The 18,412-nt window shown below is 55.1% G+C and overlaps 1 protein-coding gene across 2 annotated transcripts in view; it reads left to right on the top strand.

Moving 5' to 3' along the window:
* Nucleotides 1-18,412, top strand: part of PITPNM3 (PITPNM family member 3) — a 101,156-nt gene that overhangs the window by 69,383 nt on the left and 13,361 nt on the right. For both annotated transcript variants that reach the window (XM_065910327.1, XM_065910326.1), the window contains exons 5-13: nt 4,727-4,803; nt 5,344-5,579; nt 8,742-8,931; nt 9,332-9,454; nt 10,084-10,268; nt 13,642-13,814; nt 15,008-15,178; nt 16,929-17,120; nt 17,670-17,818. In XM_065910327.1, the coding sequence (XP_065766399.1) occupies nt 4,727-4,803; nt 5,344-5,579; nt 8,742-8,931; nt 9,332-9,454; nt 10,084-10,268; nt 13,642-13,814; nt 15,008-15,178; nt 16,929-17,120; nt 17,670-17,818 (1,496 nt within the window). The remainder of the gene's footprint in view (nt 1-4,726; nt 4,804-5,343; nt 5,580-8,741; nt 8,932-9,331; nt 9,455-10,083; nt 10,269-13,641; nt 13,815-15,007; nt 15,179-16,928; nt 17,121-17,669; nt 17,819-18,412) is intronic.

Genomic DNA, 18,412 nt, shown 5'->3' with positions numbered 1-18,412 from the left:
GGTAGAAGAAGGGTAAAATTCAGTGGTCAGCTTTAGCCTGAGGGCACTGCCAGCATCTACTCCTTGTGGGTCCCCACTGGCGGGTGGGGAGATGGAGACGGACTCTTCGGCCAACCCGGGTGACGCTCTGCTTAGGGTGCCGAGCGCGTGGGTGATGACCTTGGCTTTTGTCTCGAGAGCAGTGCGGCACATTGGTAATTAGAAGGGATGATCACGATTCGTGCCTTTCCAAGGTTGTGATTAAGCAAAAATAGCCTCTATTCTTCAACCGGCAGGAGGAGCCATGGTGAGCTGGGTGGGCCACTGGTCCGGGTGCCAGCGCTGGCAAGGGCGCCGAGCATAGGCTTAGCAGTAGCTGGCTTGCCTCAGAGCTCATCACAAAACATCGTCACAAAAACAGCTGTGGGCTCACCCCGCCCCAAATCTGGGCACGGCAGGGACCCAGCCTGAGTAAGGCCTTGCAAACAGAAATGAACAGGAAGTAGAAAGAAACAGGCAGCCTGACAATGAGGTCCTGGGGCCCCTGGCATGTGACTTCCCACCACCCAGGAACCCCTGCCGCCAGCTCTTGTCACCAGTGGCTCTGGGGCAGCCTCTAGGGGCAGAGTGATAAGGCCCAGGCCAGACTGCTCTAGAATTCCCAGAGGTTCCCTGATAGCACTCCTCTGGAGACTTCCACGGAACGTACCTCCCAGTGGATGATGCTCCCTTGATCCTGATTTCTCCTAGGGGGCTGATGGCATAGAGATGTCTCCTAGGTCATGTGCACCCTGGGATCTTCACTCGCAGTTAAGTTTTCACAAAAATGCCATGCCAGGTCCTGACCACTGATAAGCCATGCTCTCTACTGGTCCATAGTCTGATGAGGAAAGAGACAAGTAATCTCACAGCAACAAGCCAGGCCCCACCGGGCACACTGTGAGATAACCATCTCAGAGTAGATCTCAGAAAGCTTTCCAGAGGTGGTGACAATTGAGTGGGGTCTTGAAAGTTAGGTGGGAGTTTGCTGGTCTGCAGAGGGGAAAGGCCTTAGCAGACAGAGGGTTTAGGATGAGCAAAGGTGTGGAAGAGTGAGAGCTGTGTCTTTGGGTGATTCAGAGCCAGTGGCCTCAACCATTGTGGTAGGAATGTCTGGTTCTTAGAGAAGCAGAACCCTTGTGGGCAAGATACCAGCAGACGGGTACTAGACTGCCTTTCAGCTTGTCTACAGAGGCCTCTTCTAAGACTAGAGATGGGGAAACCCTGCTTCTGTTAGTCAGGTCTCAAGGGGCCAGAATCCCGATCTGGCAGGCGAAGTTTCCCCTCCTCCCCTCTCCTAGAGCAAAGCATCTCTGACTTTTGTGCACTAAAAGGAAGCAAGTCTCCGTCTTCTAACAGCTTGGGGGGTCAGACTCTTCCCCTCAGCTAGAGAAGGGGTGAGGGATGGTGAAGGCAACCCTGCTGGTCTCTTGTCTCCTCTGAGCCAGGAACTGCCTCAGCATTGTTTGCGTCCAGGGCTCAGCGTAGATTTGATGCCCAGAGCATCATGTGGGCCCGGAGGGAGCTGACCACAGGAAGATCAAGGATGCAGGTGCTCTGGGCTGTGTGATCAGCGAGGGTACAGGATGCGGTCCCCACCTAACAGAGGGCATGGTGCCCAGGAGATGGCAGGACCCTCATGTCTTCCCTGCAACTTATTTATAGCCTCGCTATGATAATTTGTGGCAATCACAGTATTTAATTCTGTAATCACACTGCAAGCAGGCATCCAGCCCAGTGAGGCTGGGGAGCCTGCCAGGTCTCAGGGAGGGACTTGGGGGCAGGGCAGGAGCGTGGAGGCGGTGATGTCCCCATCAGCTTCTGGCCCCATTGTGTCAGCTGTGGCCCTGGCTCTATGCCCCGCCCCCCACCCACCCTGATGCACTCTGGATCACAGTAATAATAATAAACAGCTACTAACACTTATATAGCACGTACCATGTTCCAGGCCCTGTCCTAAGCAGTTTGTATATATGGGTTCCTTTATCCTCATCATCCACTCTGTAAGGTAGCTTCTATTATTATGCCCATATTCCAGATGAGGAAACTGAGGCACAGAACTCACAGATGGTAAGAGCCTACCAGCTCTCACCAGAGCTGGGGACTTCCCTTGTGGTCCAATGGTTAAGAATCCACCTTCCAATGAAGGGCACATGGGTTCAATCGCTGGTCAGGGAACCCAGATCCCATGTACTGTGGGGCAACTTAGCCCTAGTGCCACAACTGTTGAACCTGTGAGCTCTAGAGCCCACGTTTCATAAGAGAAGCCTGTGTGCTGCATCAAAGATCTGGTGCAGCCAAGCAAATAAATAAATTGGAAAAAAAACCCAAAGAACCTACATTTGTATTTAGGCATTCTGGCTCCAAAGTCCTTGGGCCCAAATAGGTCTCTCCCAGCCCCAGAAGTGAGGGGTTTGCCAGGCTTCCTGCCCATGACCTCGGCTCTGCCCAGCTCCCAGTTCCTCCTGGTCCACCCAGGAGGATGCCCCAGAGCATCCTCTGGGGCTCTGCATGCCCCAGAGCCGCACGCACGAGGATGCATGCACTATGAAACATGGTCCCTTCATTCTGGGGAAGTGACAGCCTGTGTCCTTTCTTGGGGTTTCCCACAAGCAGACGGGTTTTTTTTTTCCACTTATTTTTATTAGTTGGAGGCTAGTTACTTTACAATAATGCAGACTGTTTCAAGTGCAGTGGGAAGAGGTCTTGGGGACTTTGGTCTTCAAGGTGTCACTTAACATTTTGTGCTCCTGTTTTTTTCTCCTGCAGAAAGGAGATTGTCATAACTGCCTCACTGGGAAGCTGTGGAGGTCAGGGGGATGGGAGAGGAACCACTTTGTCAAGCATTGTCTTCCACTAAGTGTGGGGCAGCTCGCTCAGTCTTAATTAGTGTGTGGTTTGGGGCAAGTGACCTTGGTTGTTGGAGCCCCAGTCTTCTCATCTGTAAAATGGGGCTAATAAGAAGTGGACCACAGCTCAGAGGCTAACTGTGGGGGCTATATGAGATGGTACCTGTAAAGCTCATAATGCCTGGGACATAATATGTGCTCAATAAAAATGCGTCCTTTACTGATGTCTTTTATTATGATCCTATCCTAAAGACGGGGTGCAGGCCTCTTTTAGCCAAGCCCAGGGTAAGGTCTACAGGATGTTAGAAATAAGGAAGAAGAGCGTGAGCCACTGAAGGAGCCTGAGTAAGCGCAGGGCAGAGTCCAGCCTCAAAACAAGTTTTTTTTCTTCCTCCTTCAAGGCAACCCCCTCCATCATCAGGGAAACGATTTCCTGTCTGTGTGGGCAGCAGCTCCAAGCTCATAAAGCAGTTACCCTTAGACCAGAGTTGTGTCCGAGAGGACACAATATTTCAGAAATGCACTTCCCGGCTGAGCAAAGCTTCTCACTTGGAATTCTTTGCAGACACGCCCTCCCCTGGGGCCAGAAGCAGCTGAGATGTTGTTGACTCAGAAACGTGTTGGCCAGGGCTCTCACCCCCACTCACCACAGGGTTGCCTGCAAAGCCCCTGGGAAGGCTGCTCCCCAGATGTGATTCCTAGTGGGTGCTGCAGGCTTGCGATAGGGGGTAGGGGGTGGAGTGGTAAGGAGAGAGGGCCATCCTGTCTAGGACCTGCTGCTTTAGTGGTGAGTGAGTTCCCAGTCATTGGAGGCAAACAAGTGGCTCACAGTCCAACCGTGTGGTTCAGCCACACAGAGGAAGCAGTACCCTTCTCATGGGGAGAAAGGCGAGGCGGTGAGGATTTCTCCATGGCTGGCATCACTGGATGGGCCGTGAGGGAGCCATTGGATGTATTAAAGGCCTCTCGCCACCTGAGAGTCCAGTGCAGTGGCTTTCAGAAATGTGGGTGTTAGATCAGACAAACTGTTCTGTAAGGGGTCAGATAGTCCTTTGCTGGCTGTAAGGACTCTGTGATGACCAGTTAACTCTGTCACTGTGGCACAGACAGCCACAGACAACACGTAAATGAAAGAGCCGGCTGTGCTCCAATAAAACTTTATTTACAAAAACAGACAGCGGGCCAGATTTGGTCCGTAGCTGTCGTGTCCGGAGTCCTGCACGTATGTAGAAGAACAGGAGCTCAGGCAGGGCAGGATGCTCAGAAGTGCTTCCTGGAGGAGGAGGTGGCCGCTGAGAGAAGCAAGGAAAATTCCTGGCAGTGGTTGGCCCCGAAGCTCGTGAGTGACAGCATGCATGGTTTCAGATGCTGGCTTTGCCTCTTGGAGGCTCCACCTCCCCAGCACCGGGGTCCCATCATTTAAGGCTTTGCAGTCGCTTTGAAGGCTTCAAGCAGATGTTTAAAAATTATTTTATCCAGCTCCTCTGGTTATTTTTCAGAGAATGCTTGGTTCAAATTTCCATCCATATCTGGGAATCACGAGATGACACTTATCCTGCTGCTGAAGTTACTAGGGAGGAAGAAAGAGCAGGAGAGTTCCCTTCTGGGACACCCCTCCTGGCCTCAGGGACCTCATGTCCAGCCTCACTGCCAGCCTCCCTTTCCCGAGGAGGAGAAAGGTTTTAGGTTGTGTTGATGTAGGAGGTGGGGGGCTGGGCGGCGAGGCCTTTCTAAGCTCCAGATGCTATCGTTCCAGTTCTCCTGGGAGCCCAGGCCATGGGCCAGCCAGGGCCCAGGAAGTGTCCAGTCTCTGTGAGGGAGGCCTGGAGATGCTGAGTCCTCCATTCCCCGCCCTACAGGAGAATTGTACCGGGTTTCCTTGAGAAGACAGAGGTTCCCAGCCCAAGGAAGCATCGAGATCCATGAAGACAATGAGGTGGGTTTCTGGGGGTGTCTGGGCTGCCTCTGGGGTCAGAAAGTTGGGAAGAGTCCCTAGCCAGTAGACAGGCCACCCCAGCTCCTCACTGGACTTTCTGTGTGACCTGGTGCTGGCCTCTGTCCCTCTCTGGGCTTCCCTGGTGAAGAAGCCACCTGCCAATGCAGGAGACAGGGTTTCGGGAAGATCCCCTGGAGGAGGAAATGGCAATCCACGCCAGTATTCTTGCCTGGAGAATCCCATGGACAGAGGAGTCTGGTGGGCTACAGTCCATGGGGTCACAAAAGAGTCAGATATGCTTGAGCGACCAAACACGCACTGTCCTTTGGGCTTCCAGCCCCCGTACAAATAGGAAGAGTCTTTTGGGACTCATCCCACACTGACACGGAGGGGCTTGCCCTCCTGGCAGCACTCTGAACACACAGGAGGTGCCATCGGAGTCCCCTGTGTGTGTGTGATTCTCTGCGTGCCCTCTGCCTTCCCTCCCCACCCCAGCCCACTGCCTGTCTCTCTCTCTATCCTGACTGATGTCCCCCTCAGGAAGGCTGCCCGCAGCGCTCCTGCAAGACGCACGTCCTCCTGCTGGTGCTGCACGGGGGGAATGTCCTGGACACGGGCTCGGGGGACCCATCCTGCAAGGTGGCCGACATCCACACCTTCAGCTCCGTGCTGGAGAAGGTCACGCGCGCCCACTTCCCCGCGGCCCTGGGCCACATCCTCGTCAAATTCGTCCCCTGTCCTGCCATCTGCTCGGAGGCTTTCTCGCTTGTCTCCAAGTGAGTTCCTTTCTGCTTGTTTCAGCTGCCTGGATCGGTGGGTGCCTGCCAAGTCCTCCCTGGGGTGTCAGATCCTGACTGACCATGAGCATCGCCGGAGGGAAGTGGTCAGCAGGAGTCTAAAGGGATTAACACGCACCGAATCCTCCTCCGCCCAGGGCTGGGTGGTGCTGGTGCCCCATGATAGATAGCTCAGACTCCCTTGCTGTGCTCAGCATGCCCTGGTCTTGTTGGCCCGGATAATGAAGCTGAGGCATTGAGAGGTTAAGCAGTTTCCTCCAGGGTTACGCAGCCCAGGGACCCAGGAGTCAAAGCCAGGCAGACACACAGTCAGAGCCAGTAGAGGTGTGTGCCCTGATGGAGGTGGCACATGGCATTGTGGACACTCAGAGAGAAGGCCAGGGAGGCTTCCTGGAGGAGGTGATTTTGGGGTGTGCTTTGAGAGTAGCGTAACCTGGTGAGGGGCGTGGGCTCTTCAGTCATCCTGAGCTTGAGTTCCAGCCGTGTAACCAGGGTTGGGGATGGGGTGGGAAGGGCAGGAAGTTGTTTAACCTCTCCCTGTCTGTTTCCTCATCTGTAAAGTGGGGATGATCATGGTATATCCACCATGTCTCAGAGTTTTTGTGAGGATTCTGCGCTAGTATGTGTGAAGCACACGGTAGGCCTCAGGGATTGGCTGTGGCTCGCGTCACCATCCTCGTTGGAGCACTGTCCATCGGTGGACAGTGGGCCGGGGCGGGAGAAGGGAACCCCACTGGCTGGGAGTGAGGCAGTGTGCTCTCAGGGCCTTGGCTCCTCACCCAAACCTGCCCTGGAACCTCTGCAGGACAGACGGAGAAACCGGGGGCCCTCAGGACCTGGGGCCCTGTGGGAGATCCTGTCCATTGATCCGGGAGCCCAGTGCTCCCCAGATGCCCTCCCTGTTGAAGGGGGTGCCTGCAGCCAGTCGGGAGCCCTGGATGCACCTACAGAGCAGTGTCTAATGTGTCCCGGATGCCCCTGGGGACAGAGGTAGGATGGGTGGTGGATGGCTGGGACTGGAGCCGGGAACTTTCTGTAGTGCGGTGAGAGGGAGGCCAGTGTGCCGCTTTCCTGGGCTTTACCCCCTTTCACAGCCTCTGCAAAGAGGAGCCCTCTTGGGGAGGGTAGAAAGGGACCCCCCAGCCTGGTGCCAACTCCCTGGGGGTGGAGCAAGGGCGAAGCAGAGGGGCTCAGCTCCGCTGGTTGGGGTGGGAGCACGGGGAGGAAGTGCAGGGGTCTCACACGTCCCCTCTGAGGGAGAAAGGAAAGTCTCCTCTGCTTCTAGAGTCATCTGTGTTCCCAGAGCACGGGCTGGGCAGATCTCTATCAGAGTTGCAAGGAAGGAGATTAGCTCAGGAAGGAAACAGTATTTCCCCAACATGGTTAATGGCCCAGATCCCGGGTGTGATTTTTGTTAAACTGCTAGGCGGTAGGCCTCCCCTTGGGGAGTCAGAATCCGGAGGGGAGGAGCCCTGGAATCTGTATCCTGATTCCCTCTGGGCTTTGGCTCTGCAGCAAGTTTGGGAAGCTGGGCTGAATGAAGGCTCTGTCTGTCACACTCCAACAGTCGGAGTTAATTGTGTTCCTTCACAATCAATCTCAGTCCCCCAGCAACCCCCTCGCCCCCAGGGCATCTGACCTCCAGAGCTGGGTCACCCAGCCCAGGCCTGATCTCCAGGAAGACAAATGGCCCGTGGACACTGGAGGGGCCAGCAAGTGGGAGCCCAGTGCTCCCCCAGGCAGCATCTTGCCTGGGCCATCAATCAGCCCTAATCACTGCTGGGAGGGAGCTCTTTCTCAGATAATTAAAATCTCTCCGGCTGCAATTGAGGGCTGTTTCCTCTAATTTGTGTTTTTTTGGAGATGAGGAATGGCTGTTAGTCTGGTCTTGTGCAGCAGGAGATCTTTGTCACCTGCCCAGGGTGCCCTGCACCCTGTCACCTTCCGCAATTTCTATCAGATTCCTCTTGGGTTCAGTGTTGGGTCCTTGGTCAGCCTGAGCTTGGACTCTGGGGGAAGGGCAGGCTCTAGGGAGGGGGTGTATAGTTGCCCCCTCTGCTGAACCTCTGAGCCAACTGGGCCCGATGCCCCTGGGGTCGGTAGGATGGGTGAGGGTGCAGGCAGGCATGGGCCACTGGGAGCTGGTCCCAGATGAAGCTGAGCTGCCCAGAGAGGGGGAGGCAGAGAAGTGAGGGAGCCCATGGAGGGGCCGACAGTCGGTCAACTTGTTGGGGGATGCTGCAGGACAGGCTCTCTCAGTCCTTTCTGGGATCACAGACCTTTCTGCAAAGCTCATGAAGGCTCTGGATCCCCTTCCCAGAAAGACAGATGTGATACCATACACGCAGCCTCATGGCTGGTGTGTGAGCCCTATGCCTGGCACACCCTCTCTCCTCTTTCTAGCTTCCCTAAAGACTTTCTTGAGTCATGGATCAAACCCCACCTCCTCCAGGAAGTCTGCCGTGATGACATATTCCCACCCCCCCACTTTTGGCCACCAGATGGCGCTAGTGGTAAAGAACCCATCTGCCAATGTAGGAGACACAAGAGATGTGGGTTCGATTCCTGGTTGGGAAAGATACCCTGGAGGAGGGCATGGCAACCCACTCCAGTATTCTTGCCCGGAGAATCTCATGGGCAGAGGAGCCTGGCAGGCAACAGTCCATAGGGTCGCAAAGAGTCGGACACGACTGAACCAACTTGGCATGCATGGATATGGGATCTTAGTTCCCCACCAGGGATTGAACTCTGCAGTGGAAGCATGAAGTCTTAACCACTGGACCACTGGGGAAGTTCTGACATACCCCCATTCTGACCCACACCAGTGGCCTCCTCCATAATTGGTGTGTCCTTTGAGGCTGCGAAGGAAAGTGCAGAGAGCAGTGCTGTCGTGGGAGACTTCAGGGGCCACATCATGGCTGGCACGGGATGGACACACAGGGGAGTCATCACAGGCTAGCCACGCCCCCCACCCTGGGACACATTGCTGGTGCTCTGTCTCCTGCCTGGGTCCCCCTGAAGAGCCCCCGACCCCAGGGCCCAGTTGCTGGTCAGTGTGTGCTCTCTTTCGCCCCGTCCACAACTCCAAGCCCACCCTCCTGCCTGGTCCCAGGTGGACTTACCTTGGCCTCCTGTCTGCAGCCTGAACCCCTTCAGCCACGACGCGGGCTGTCTCAGCAACAGCCAGGACCACGTCCCTCTGGCCGCCCTGCCCTTGTTGGCCATCTCCTCCCCACAGTACCAGGATGCGGTTGCCACTGTCATCGAGCGAGCCAACCAGGTGTACGCGGAGTTCCTCAAATCCCCCGATGGGATTGGCTTCAGTGGGCAGGTAGGACAGCCTGCCCTCACCTCCCTGACCTGGTCCCTGCCCGGAGAGAGGCTGGGACCTGCCGGAGAGAGCTAGATCAGGCTGCTCTGCAGCCCTAGCTTCTGATGTCCTGAGTGGCTTTTGAGATCTTTGGGTCTGTCCTCATTTTACAGATAGGAAAACTGAGGCCAGCTCCTGCGTTCTGATTTTCAGCTCACGCTGATCTGTGGCCCAAGTCCGACCCTGACTGTAGCCTTGTTCCCATCCTCAAGCTGACCCTCCCGTCCCCCTGTTGGGATGCTCAGTGCCTCCCTGGGACAGGCTCCTGTTCCCCCGTGGACCGGCTGCCTGCGCTCTGGCTGGGTGTGGGGTGAGGGGGCGGTGGTGGGCAGGCCCGCAGTCCCCACTTTGCCTTCTGCAGGTGTGCCTCATCGGGGACTGTGTGGGGGGCCTCCTGGCCTTCGATGCCATCTGCTACAGCGCGGGGCCCACGGGTGACAGCCCTGGCAGCAGCAGCCGGAAGGGGAGCTTCAGCAGCACCCAGGTGCGGGCCCAATGGTGGGGTGGGGGAGGGGATGTCCTCGGGAGCCCCCCCGGGGAGCAGGGCCTCTCGTGGGGGAGCAGTGTTAGCCCTGGTTGGTGCTGTGACATCCAGGTTACCAAGTGTTCACAATCCTGCAAGAGTGGTGGGAGATTACTATCACAGGTGAGGAAACTGATGTCCTGAGAAGGCTCTTTTAGCATCAGGTCCCCAGAGAGCTCTCCTGAGTCCCACTGGATTGCTGAGACCTTTGTTGTTTTTTTTTATTTTATAATTTTAAAAACTTGATATTTTGTATTTTCATTTTTAAAATTCAGTTCAAGAAATTTTCTGGGTTTTTTTTTGGCCGTGTGGCAGTAGGATCTTATTTCCCCAACCAGGGATCGAACCGGTGCTCCCTGCAGTGGAAGCGCAGAGTCTTAACCACCGGAAGGTCAGGGAAGTTCCTCCAGTCAGCCCTCTGGACTTAGGGGACAGCCCTGTGCCTAAAATCCCACCATTTTTTGGTGTTGTGGCTCCCATGCTCCTTTTGGAAGAAGTACTGCCTCTCGCATCTTAGGAGAAGGGGGTTCATTTGTCCTGGGTCCCCAGAGTGACCGCAGCGCCCTCCTGTCCTCTGCTCGGCCCCCAAGGACGCCCCCGTGGTGGTGGAGGAGGAGTGCAGCCTGGCCGGCAGCAAGCGGCTCAGCAAGAGCAGCATCGACGTCTCCAGCGCCTTGGAGGATGAAGAGCCCAAGCGGCCATTGCCACGGAAGCAGAGTGACTCCTCCACCTATGACTGCGAGGCCATCACCCAGCATCACGCCTTCCTATCAAGGTAGCCGCTCCCCGTGCCTGCCCCGCTGCCTTCCAGCACCTCGTCCTCGGCCCAGAGTCATCTGGGAGGCCTGTGACCAGTCATATGCCCCAGGCTCTTCTATGGGGGGGCCAGGGGCCAGCACTGAAGTGCTGGAACTGAGGCCACTCCCCACGGACCCTGCACACAGACCTGGGACTCTGCACGCTGTGCCTGCCAACCCCACCCGCTCAGCTTGCAGAGCGATGGGACAGGTGGTCTCACCAAGAGGGTAGATGCTGCCCAGCCTACTTCACTGATGATTTTAAGAATCCGGTGAAAGAACAGAAGTAGGTGGGTTTTGTATTTCTTAGTATTGTGTTCTTGGTATTTCTCAGATGGGCCAGCAAAGGCCAGGTAGGTCAGGAACTTTCCGTGGATCACACAACCAGAAACTGGAGAGCCGGGGTCTCCCAGTGCCCGGCACCCAGTAAATTGGGGTATAGTTGCTTTACAACGTTGTGTTAGATTCTGCCGTAAGCAACGCACTTTTATTCAAAGACCAGTCAGGTCCCTCCACGGAACTGCCCACCGTTTAACTTTGTAGAAGGAGCATGTTAATGGACACTGGTTAAATGAATTTGCTGTTGTTCAGTCTTTCTGACCCCAAGGACTTGCAGCACGCCAAGCTCTCCTGTCCTTCACCATCTCCCGGAGTTTGCCCAAACTCACGTCCCTTGAGTGATGCCATCCAACCATTTATTCAGGATTCATATGAGTATTGAACATAAGTCCAAGTGGGAAGGAATGCCTCTTTTCTTCTCCCCCTTCTCCTCAGTTCTCTCCTCCCGTCCTCCTTCCTCCCTCTCTACCCAAATGATAAGTAGGACCAGGTCGTCACATTTGGAAAATGTATCCTCTCACCACTGCTGACACTTTGGAGTATTAATTCCTTTCAGTATGTTTTTTACATGCTTTGCTCGTGAAAGTGAAAGTGTTGGTTGCTCAGTCATGTCTGAGAGCTCAGTCATGTCTTTGTGATCCCATGGACTGTAGCCTGCCAGGCTTCTCTGTGCATGGGATTCTCCAGGCAAGAATACTAGAGTGGGTTGCCATTTCCTTCTGCAGGGGATTTTCCCGGCCCAGGGATTGAACCCAGGTCTCCTGCATTGCCGGCAATTTCTTTACTGTCTGAGCCACCAGGGAAGATTTGCCTGTAGGTTTACTTAGAGAAAAAAGAAACAAAACTCTTACATTATGGTCTCTCACCATATAATGAAAAATACTGATAAATATTCTTAATAATGTTTTATTAAGTGAATGGATGATATCTTGCACAGTCCCAGTAACTGGACACTTTGGATTTTTTCCAATTCTTTACAATTATAAACAGCAGTCTGGAAACATCTTTGTGCATAAATGTTTAGGTATGTATTAGGGCTATTTTATTCAGATGGGTTCCTGGAGGAGGAATTATTAGGTCAAAGGCTCTGCATATTTAAATCTCTGACTATTCAAAGGCCCTCTGACAGATTATTCTTGAGAGAAGTAGCTACATTTCAAGTCAGGGTGCAGGGTAAAATCATAACATTTCTGGTTCATCCTTGAAAAATCCTTTAAGAAAGCCCCACATTTGGAGAATGACGTGAAATTGGAGGCTCTCAGTGACTGGTCCAGTGCAGCTAGCTCTTCCCTCTGGTGTAGGGACAGATGGCTGTTTCTCTGGCAATTAAGTAGTTGGTATGTGTTTAGGGACCACGCTGTACATGAAATATGAATTGTTAAACAGCAGGGTCGTCATCCTCACTGCAAGATGCTCACATTGCAAGAGGCGGAGGGTGTGTGGGGATTCAGATTCAACTGCCCAGACCCTCGCCCACAGGCGATGGGGGACTGGCACACATTACTAAAGTTATTTCTAAAATCCCCCTTTTCCTCCAACTTGCGTATTTTGGTGGAATTTGCATTCCATTAATGGATTTATGGGGCTTCCTAGGTGGCTCAGTGGTAAAGGATCTGCCTGCAATGCAGGAGACGCAGGTTCAGTCTCTGGGTTGGGAAGATCCCCTGGAGAAGGAAATGGCAACTCACTCCAGTATTCTTGCCTGGGAAATCCCATGGACAGAGGATCCTGGTGGGCTACAGTCCATGGGGTCGCAAAAGGGTCGGCTGGGACTTAGCGACTACAACAATAACAAAAATGTATTCATAGATCTTATGCCACTGGATTTTCTGAAACCCTGAGTGGTACCTAAATGCAGCGGAAAGTTTTGGGAGGTCCTCGGTTTTCCTGCTTATTTTTGGCAGCCTGCTCTGGGTCTGCACATCAACTTGAGCTCTTAGAGGCAAGGGGTGCCTGGGGTGGGAACTATTGGAATTTTGTGTGGCTCGTGTGTTTCTCTTTAAGCTCAGTTTCCTCTGAGCTGGAGGGGAGGAACGACCAAGCTGTTTGCATCTGTGTCTGCGGGTTGCCTAGAACATGAGTTACCATGAAAGCCCTCATCCTGGCAGGACCGATATCACCCAGCTGTCTGGCCAGGCTGGGCTTCTCTGCTGGACAGGGCAGGAATTCACAGTGTGGCCATCACAAGACTAGCACGATGGGGCAGGAGGCTTAGGTTTTCAGGTGCTCGGTCCATTTTAAGGAAGACAGTTTTATTGGATCACAGTCACATGGGTTTATTCACGTATCACCCAAGTGCCATGCAGCAGTGTGAAGTAGATGTGATGGAGGCAATGTGGACCCCAAAATCTGAAATATTTACCATCTGGCCCTTTACAGGAAAAGTTGGCTGACTCCTGCCTTAGCCAAATGTTGGCCAGGCCTTGGTGGCAGATGCTGAGATGGTCACCAATTTGTGTCGGTGATCAGGCAAGTGGGTCGCGGGTCGAGCCCTGCTGCAGAGATAGAGGGCTGGGTGCTGAAGCTCAGTCGTCAGGCTGCCCTGCTAGGTGCTCCTCCCTCAGGCTTGTTGTTGCTCAGTCGTTAAGTCACGTCCAACTCTTTGTGACCCCATGGACTGCAGCACACCAGGCTTCCCTGTCTTTCACCTTCATCTCCCAGAGTTTGCTCAAACCCATGTCCACTGAGTCGGTGATGCCATCCAACCATCTCATCTTCTGTCGCCCCGTTCTCCTCCTGCCATCAGTCTTGCCCAGAATCAGGGTCTTTTCCAATGAGCTGGCTCTTTGCATCAGGTAGCCAAAGTATTGGAGCTTCAGCATCAGTCCTTCTAATGAATATTCAGGGTTGAGTTCCTTTGGGATTGACTGGTTTGATCTCCTTGTTGTCTGAGGAAGTCTCAAGAGTCTTCTCCAGCACCACAGTTCGAAAGCATCGATTCTTCAGCGCTCAGTCTTCTGTAAGCTCAGTCCTCCCCTAACCTGCACTCCCCTATCTTCCTCCCTGGGCCAGCATCCACTCCAGCGTGCTGAAGGATGAAGCCGAGTCCCCAGCGGCTGGGGGCCCCCAGGTCCCCGAGGTCAGCCTGGGCCGCTTGGATTTTGAGGTGTCCGACTTCTTCCTCTTTGGCTCGCCCCTGGGCCTGGTCCTGGCCATGCGGAGGACGGTGCTGCCCGGACTGGATGGTGGGTGTGATGCTCGCTGGGGCCTGAGATGCCTTTGGGTCACTAGGCCATTGTGTCAGGGCCTGGAACTGGGGAGAGTGGGGGTGGGGAGGACCAGAGAATTGGGGGTAGATGGAAAGAGAGGTGAGGAAGAAGAAGAAAGGGGCAGGGCCAGGAGGGAGAGTGGGGCAACTTCCCCGATGGATTTCACTCTCTATCACAGGCCCCATTGCCTGGTTGTCATGCTCTCTGGGAAGAGAAACCCCGCTGTACCCTCCCGCTCCTTCCCCAATGCCCAGGTAGGCCCCCTGCAGCCAGGTCAGTCTTACTGCCACCTGCAGATTTGGCCCCTCCACCTCAGCGCCCCTGCTCTCAAGGTCCCCACAGCCTTGAATGCTCCTCCCCCACTCCTCTGAAATACTCCCAGAGGCGATTTGCCCCAGAAGGTGGTTTAGCGATGACTCTGAAGATATAGGAGGCTGGAGACCCCTCAGAGCACAATGGATCAGGGATCCTCCAAATTCTTTTGTCCCAAAGCTTACCAACAACCTGCACTACGGCTGTTGATCGCAGATACAAAGTCGGGGGTGGAGGGGCTCTGATAGAAGTAGGGGAAACAAGGCAGAATCCCACAGCCGCTGTTAACGTTGCTAAGGAAACCTAGGGCTCGCGGGATGCTGGACGGTCCAGCGCCCTGACTGAGACGGACAGGGCGGCGAACTGATGCGATGAGGCCTCAGTGGAGACACCTGCTGGTCAATGGGAGAAGTGTTCTGCCGGCTCTGACAGACTAAGTTTACTTACTTCCCCAGGTCTGGGAGTTGAGCTGGGCAGAAGGAAGAGGTAGCTGATCCTGAATGAAGGGCCCTAGGTCTGCTTCATAGATCAGGTAGCAACTAGGAAACGGCCAGAATTGAAAGGAGTTTGATCAATGGAAATAGTGGAGGACATCCTGCTAAGAGCAGGGGGAGCTTGAGCAAAGGTGCAGAAAATGGAAAGCAGCTGTCCATCACGGCCCCAGTGCTGGGTGCCTACAGTCGTGCTTCCGAGTGGGGCAGGCTGGCAAGGCCTTGAAGGTCAAGCTGAACCAAGTGGCTCTGATCCTGTTGGTAGCAGGGAGCCACGGCAGGTTCTTGAGCAGTGGAGGAGCCTCCTAGGACCGAGGCAGCAGGTGTTCAAGGGGCTTCCTGTGTGTCCTCCCCCCACCCTCCAAGGTTTCCAGGTGCGTCCTGCCTGCAGTCAGATCTACAGCTTCTTCCACTGCGCAGACCCCTCTGCCTCCCGGCTTGAACCTCTGCTGGAGCCCAAGTTCCACCTGGTGCCACCCGTCAGCGTGCCCCGCTACCAGAGGTTCCCGCTGGGCGACGGACAGCCCCTCCTCCTCGGTAGGCGCTCAGGGGTGTCAGAGTGTGCTGAGCTGGAGCCTGGGCTCCACGCAGGTGGGGCCTGGTCCAGCCCCTCCAAGCTGTCAGGTGTCAGAGTGGCTAGACTCACCTGAGCAAAGTCTGTGTACTCTTGAGGGGGTGGAGTGGTGGGGTTGGACAGGAAGCTGCTGCCTCACCTGCCTTTGGAGCAGCCCACCTGTGCGAGCTCCCTCTCTGCAGGAGGCAGCTTGGGGCTCTGCCCCCTGATTAGCTCCTCTGTCTGGGGCCAGCGTAATACTGGCTGCATAATACTGAGATGTCAGACCTGATTGCAAGTCTGGGGTCCACGCTGAGTGCTATTCCCAGTGCCTGGACTCTAGAGGTGCAGGTCAGGGAGTGGGTCACTCTGGTGGGCATCTTGGAAGAGGGGGTCTTCAAAGCATTTGTACAGGTGGAAAAGAACTAGAGGGTGAGGTTTGAGGGGTCTTCTGGGTGGAGGAACAGCAGGAGCAAGGGAGGTGGATTGGGGGAGGGCCAGCGGCCTGTGGGGCTCACATGGGGTGAGCTGGGCATGGACTGGGGTACGGCCAAGGGGAGGCCTGGGATGGACAGTCAGGGCTTGGAGATCACAGCCTTGAAAGTTTAGCCAGACCCCGTTCAGAGATTTGGGCCAGACTGGAGTGGTGGTGGTGGTCGGGGTACTGCCATGCATGTATCTCATTCAGAATTTAAACCCAGCTTACCCCTTCCTGCGTCATCTAAAGGAAACTTAATTTCCAAAGTCCTGTTTTGTCAGGAGTTTTTATTGATAGAGGGGTTCTGTAGATAGAAAAATGAAAGTCACTCAGTCGTGTCCAACTTTGCAACCCCATGGACCATAGCCCGCCAGGCTCCTCTGTCCATAGAATTCTCCAGACAAGAATACTGGAGTGGGTAGTCATTCCCTTCTCCAGGGGATCTTCCCAATCCAGGGGTCAAACCCAGATCTCCCGCATTACAGGCAGATTCTTTACCTTCTGAGTCACCAGGGAAAAGGGCATCCTAAAGTGTGACCATCTCTGACCAGGGCATCCTCCTGCCCCCAAAGGGCACCCTTGCCCCCAGGTTTGTTTATGTCCAGGCTCAGCCGCAATCCTCCGAGGCTCCCAGAGAAGTGTGCTACAAAGCATGTTGTTGTCACCTGTGACCTCAGCTGGGGCCTTGGGTGCAGTGTCCCAGAGGCGCCCTCGGCAGCTCTGTTGGGGTTGGACGTGATGGTTGGGACCCTGACTTGTGTCTGTATAACCCATGGCTTAGAGGATGTGAAACCAATGGGTACCTGGTGAAGGGGTCTCGGTCAGGAGTGCAGGCTCCTCCCCAGGTGCCCAGACTCTCACCCAGCATTGGGCTGGCACAGCCCGGACAGCGCCATTTGAGACCCACCACTTGGCCTTGAGGTGAGGCTAAATAGCTCAGCTGGTAGAGCATCAGAATTTTAATCTGAGGGTCCAGGGTTCAAGTTCCTCTTCAGGCATGCTATCCTCTATTTTGGGCTTCCCTCATAGCTCAGTTGGTAAAGAATCTGTTTGCAATGCAGGAGACCAGGGTTCGATCCCTGGGTCAGGAAGATCCCCTGGAGAAGGAAATGGCAACCCACTCCAGGATTCGTGCCTAGAGAATCCCATGGATAGAGAAGCCTGGCGGGCTACAGTTCATGGAGTTGCAAGAGTTGGACCCAACTTAGCGACTAAACCACCACCATGCGGACTTGACTGTGAAATTCCCCCTCCAGCTGATGCCCTGCACACCCACAGTGCCCTCTTCCTGGAGGGCAGCTCCCGGGGCAGCCCGCCGCTGCTGGACGCCCCCGCCTCACCCCCTCAGGCCCCGAGATCCCAGCGCCGGGCACGAAGGATCAGCCAGGGCAGCTCCAGCGAGAGCTCGGAGTCCTCGGACAGCCTGGCCCCCGTGGGTGCCTCCCGCAGTGAGTGAGGGTCTCCTGGGCCGCGCCTGGACTCGCGGGAGAGGGGTTCCTCTGGGTGTGCACTGGTTCCCTGCCAGGGCTGTTGAGAACTTGGAAGGAGGGGAACAGGACATCTAGACTGAGCTCTGACCTCAGAACTGTGACCTCTGACCTGGACAGGGGTCCTGACCTCTGACAGTGGTCTGAGCTCTGACCTCAGCCAGAGCCCTAATCCCAACGTTCAGTCTCCTCCATGGAGTCCCTTTGATCAGCAGCCCTGGGGTGAGACTCTATATGTCCGTGGGTCCGGCCCCCATTCTGGGGACCAGTTTGCAGCATGCGACCTGGAGGCCAGTTGGGTGGGCGAGGGGGCTGGGGGGTTGTTGAAGCTGGAGGAAGAGTGGCTCATTTCCTAGAGCTCATTTTGAGCTGAGCGCTCTGACTCCAAATTCATGTCCCTAGTGGCATGTCCACCACTGGATCGGCACCCTAGGGGTCCCACACGCACTGCCCCTTGGGTCAAGGCCCTGGGGCAGGCTGCTCAGTCCTACCCACCTCTTGGATCCACAGTCTCAGCCAAGTGGTGGGGCTCCAAGCGCATCGACTACGCCCTGTACTGCCCTGACGTCCTCACGGCCTTCCCCACCGTGGCCCTGCCCCACCTCTTCCACGCCAGCTACTGGGAGTCCACGGACGTGGTGGCCTTCATCCTGAGACAGGTACGCCGCCCCTGCCTGGGAAGCCTCCGGGGAGAAGACGCTTGCCTTGCGGTCACATTGGACACTGGAGCATGGCGAGTGGAGGGGGGAGTGACCTGGACAGACAACCCTTTTCGTAAGGAATATGGCTTCTGGTCAATGTCATGGCACTTTCTAGAAAATTAAATAGATGCCATGTAGGAGAATGTGCCCATGTTTCAACTTGGAGATTGCAGTCATCACGCCGGTTCTCCTGTGGGTCTCAGTGTCCTCATCTGTCAAATAGGTGGAGCAGAGAGGCCAGTGACTGAGAGAGAGCCTGGGAGGTGGGGGCTGGATTGCATACACCCTCCATGGCCAAGGGGGTGGAGACACAAGCGATGCGGGTTCGGTCCCTGGGTTGGGAAGGTCCCTTGGAGGAGGGCATGGCAATCCACCTTACTGTTCCCATGGAGAGAGGAGTCTGGCAGGCTACAGTCTATGGGGTTGACTGAAGTGACTGGGCACGTAAAAGATTTAACTCAGGAACAGCTAGATGGAAGAGATGCAAAGGACAGGGTGTGGGGAAAGGAGGTGGGTTTTCCATGCCCTCTCAGAGGGCACCACTGTCCCCTA

The sequence above is a fragment of the Muntiacus reevesi genome, chromosome 18 (genome assembly GCF_963930625.1).
Source record: "Muntiacus reevesi chromosome 18, mMunRee1.1, whole genome shotgun sequence".
Taxonomy (NCBI): Eukaryota; Metazoa; Chordata; class Mammalia; order Artiodactyla; family Cervidae; genus Muntiacus; species Muntiacus reevesi.
This window is presented reverse-complemented; position numbering and strand designations above follow the sequence as displayed.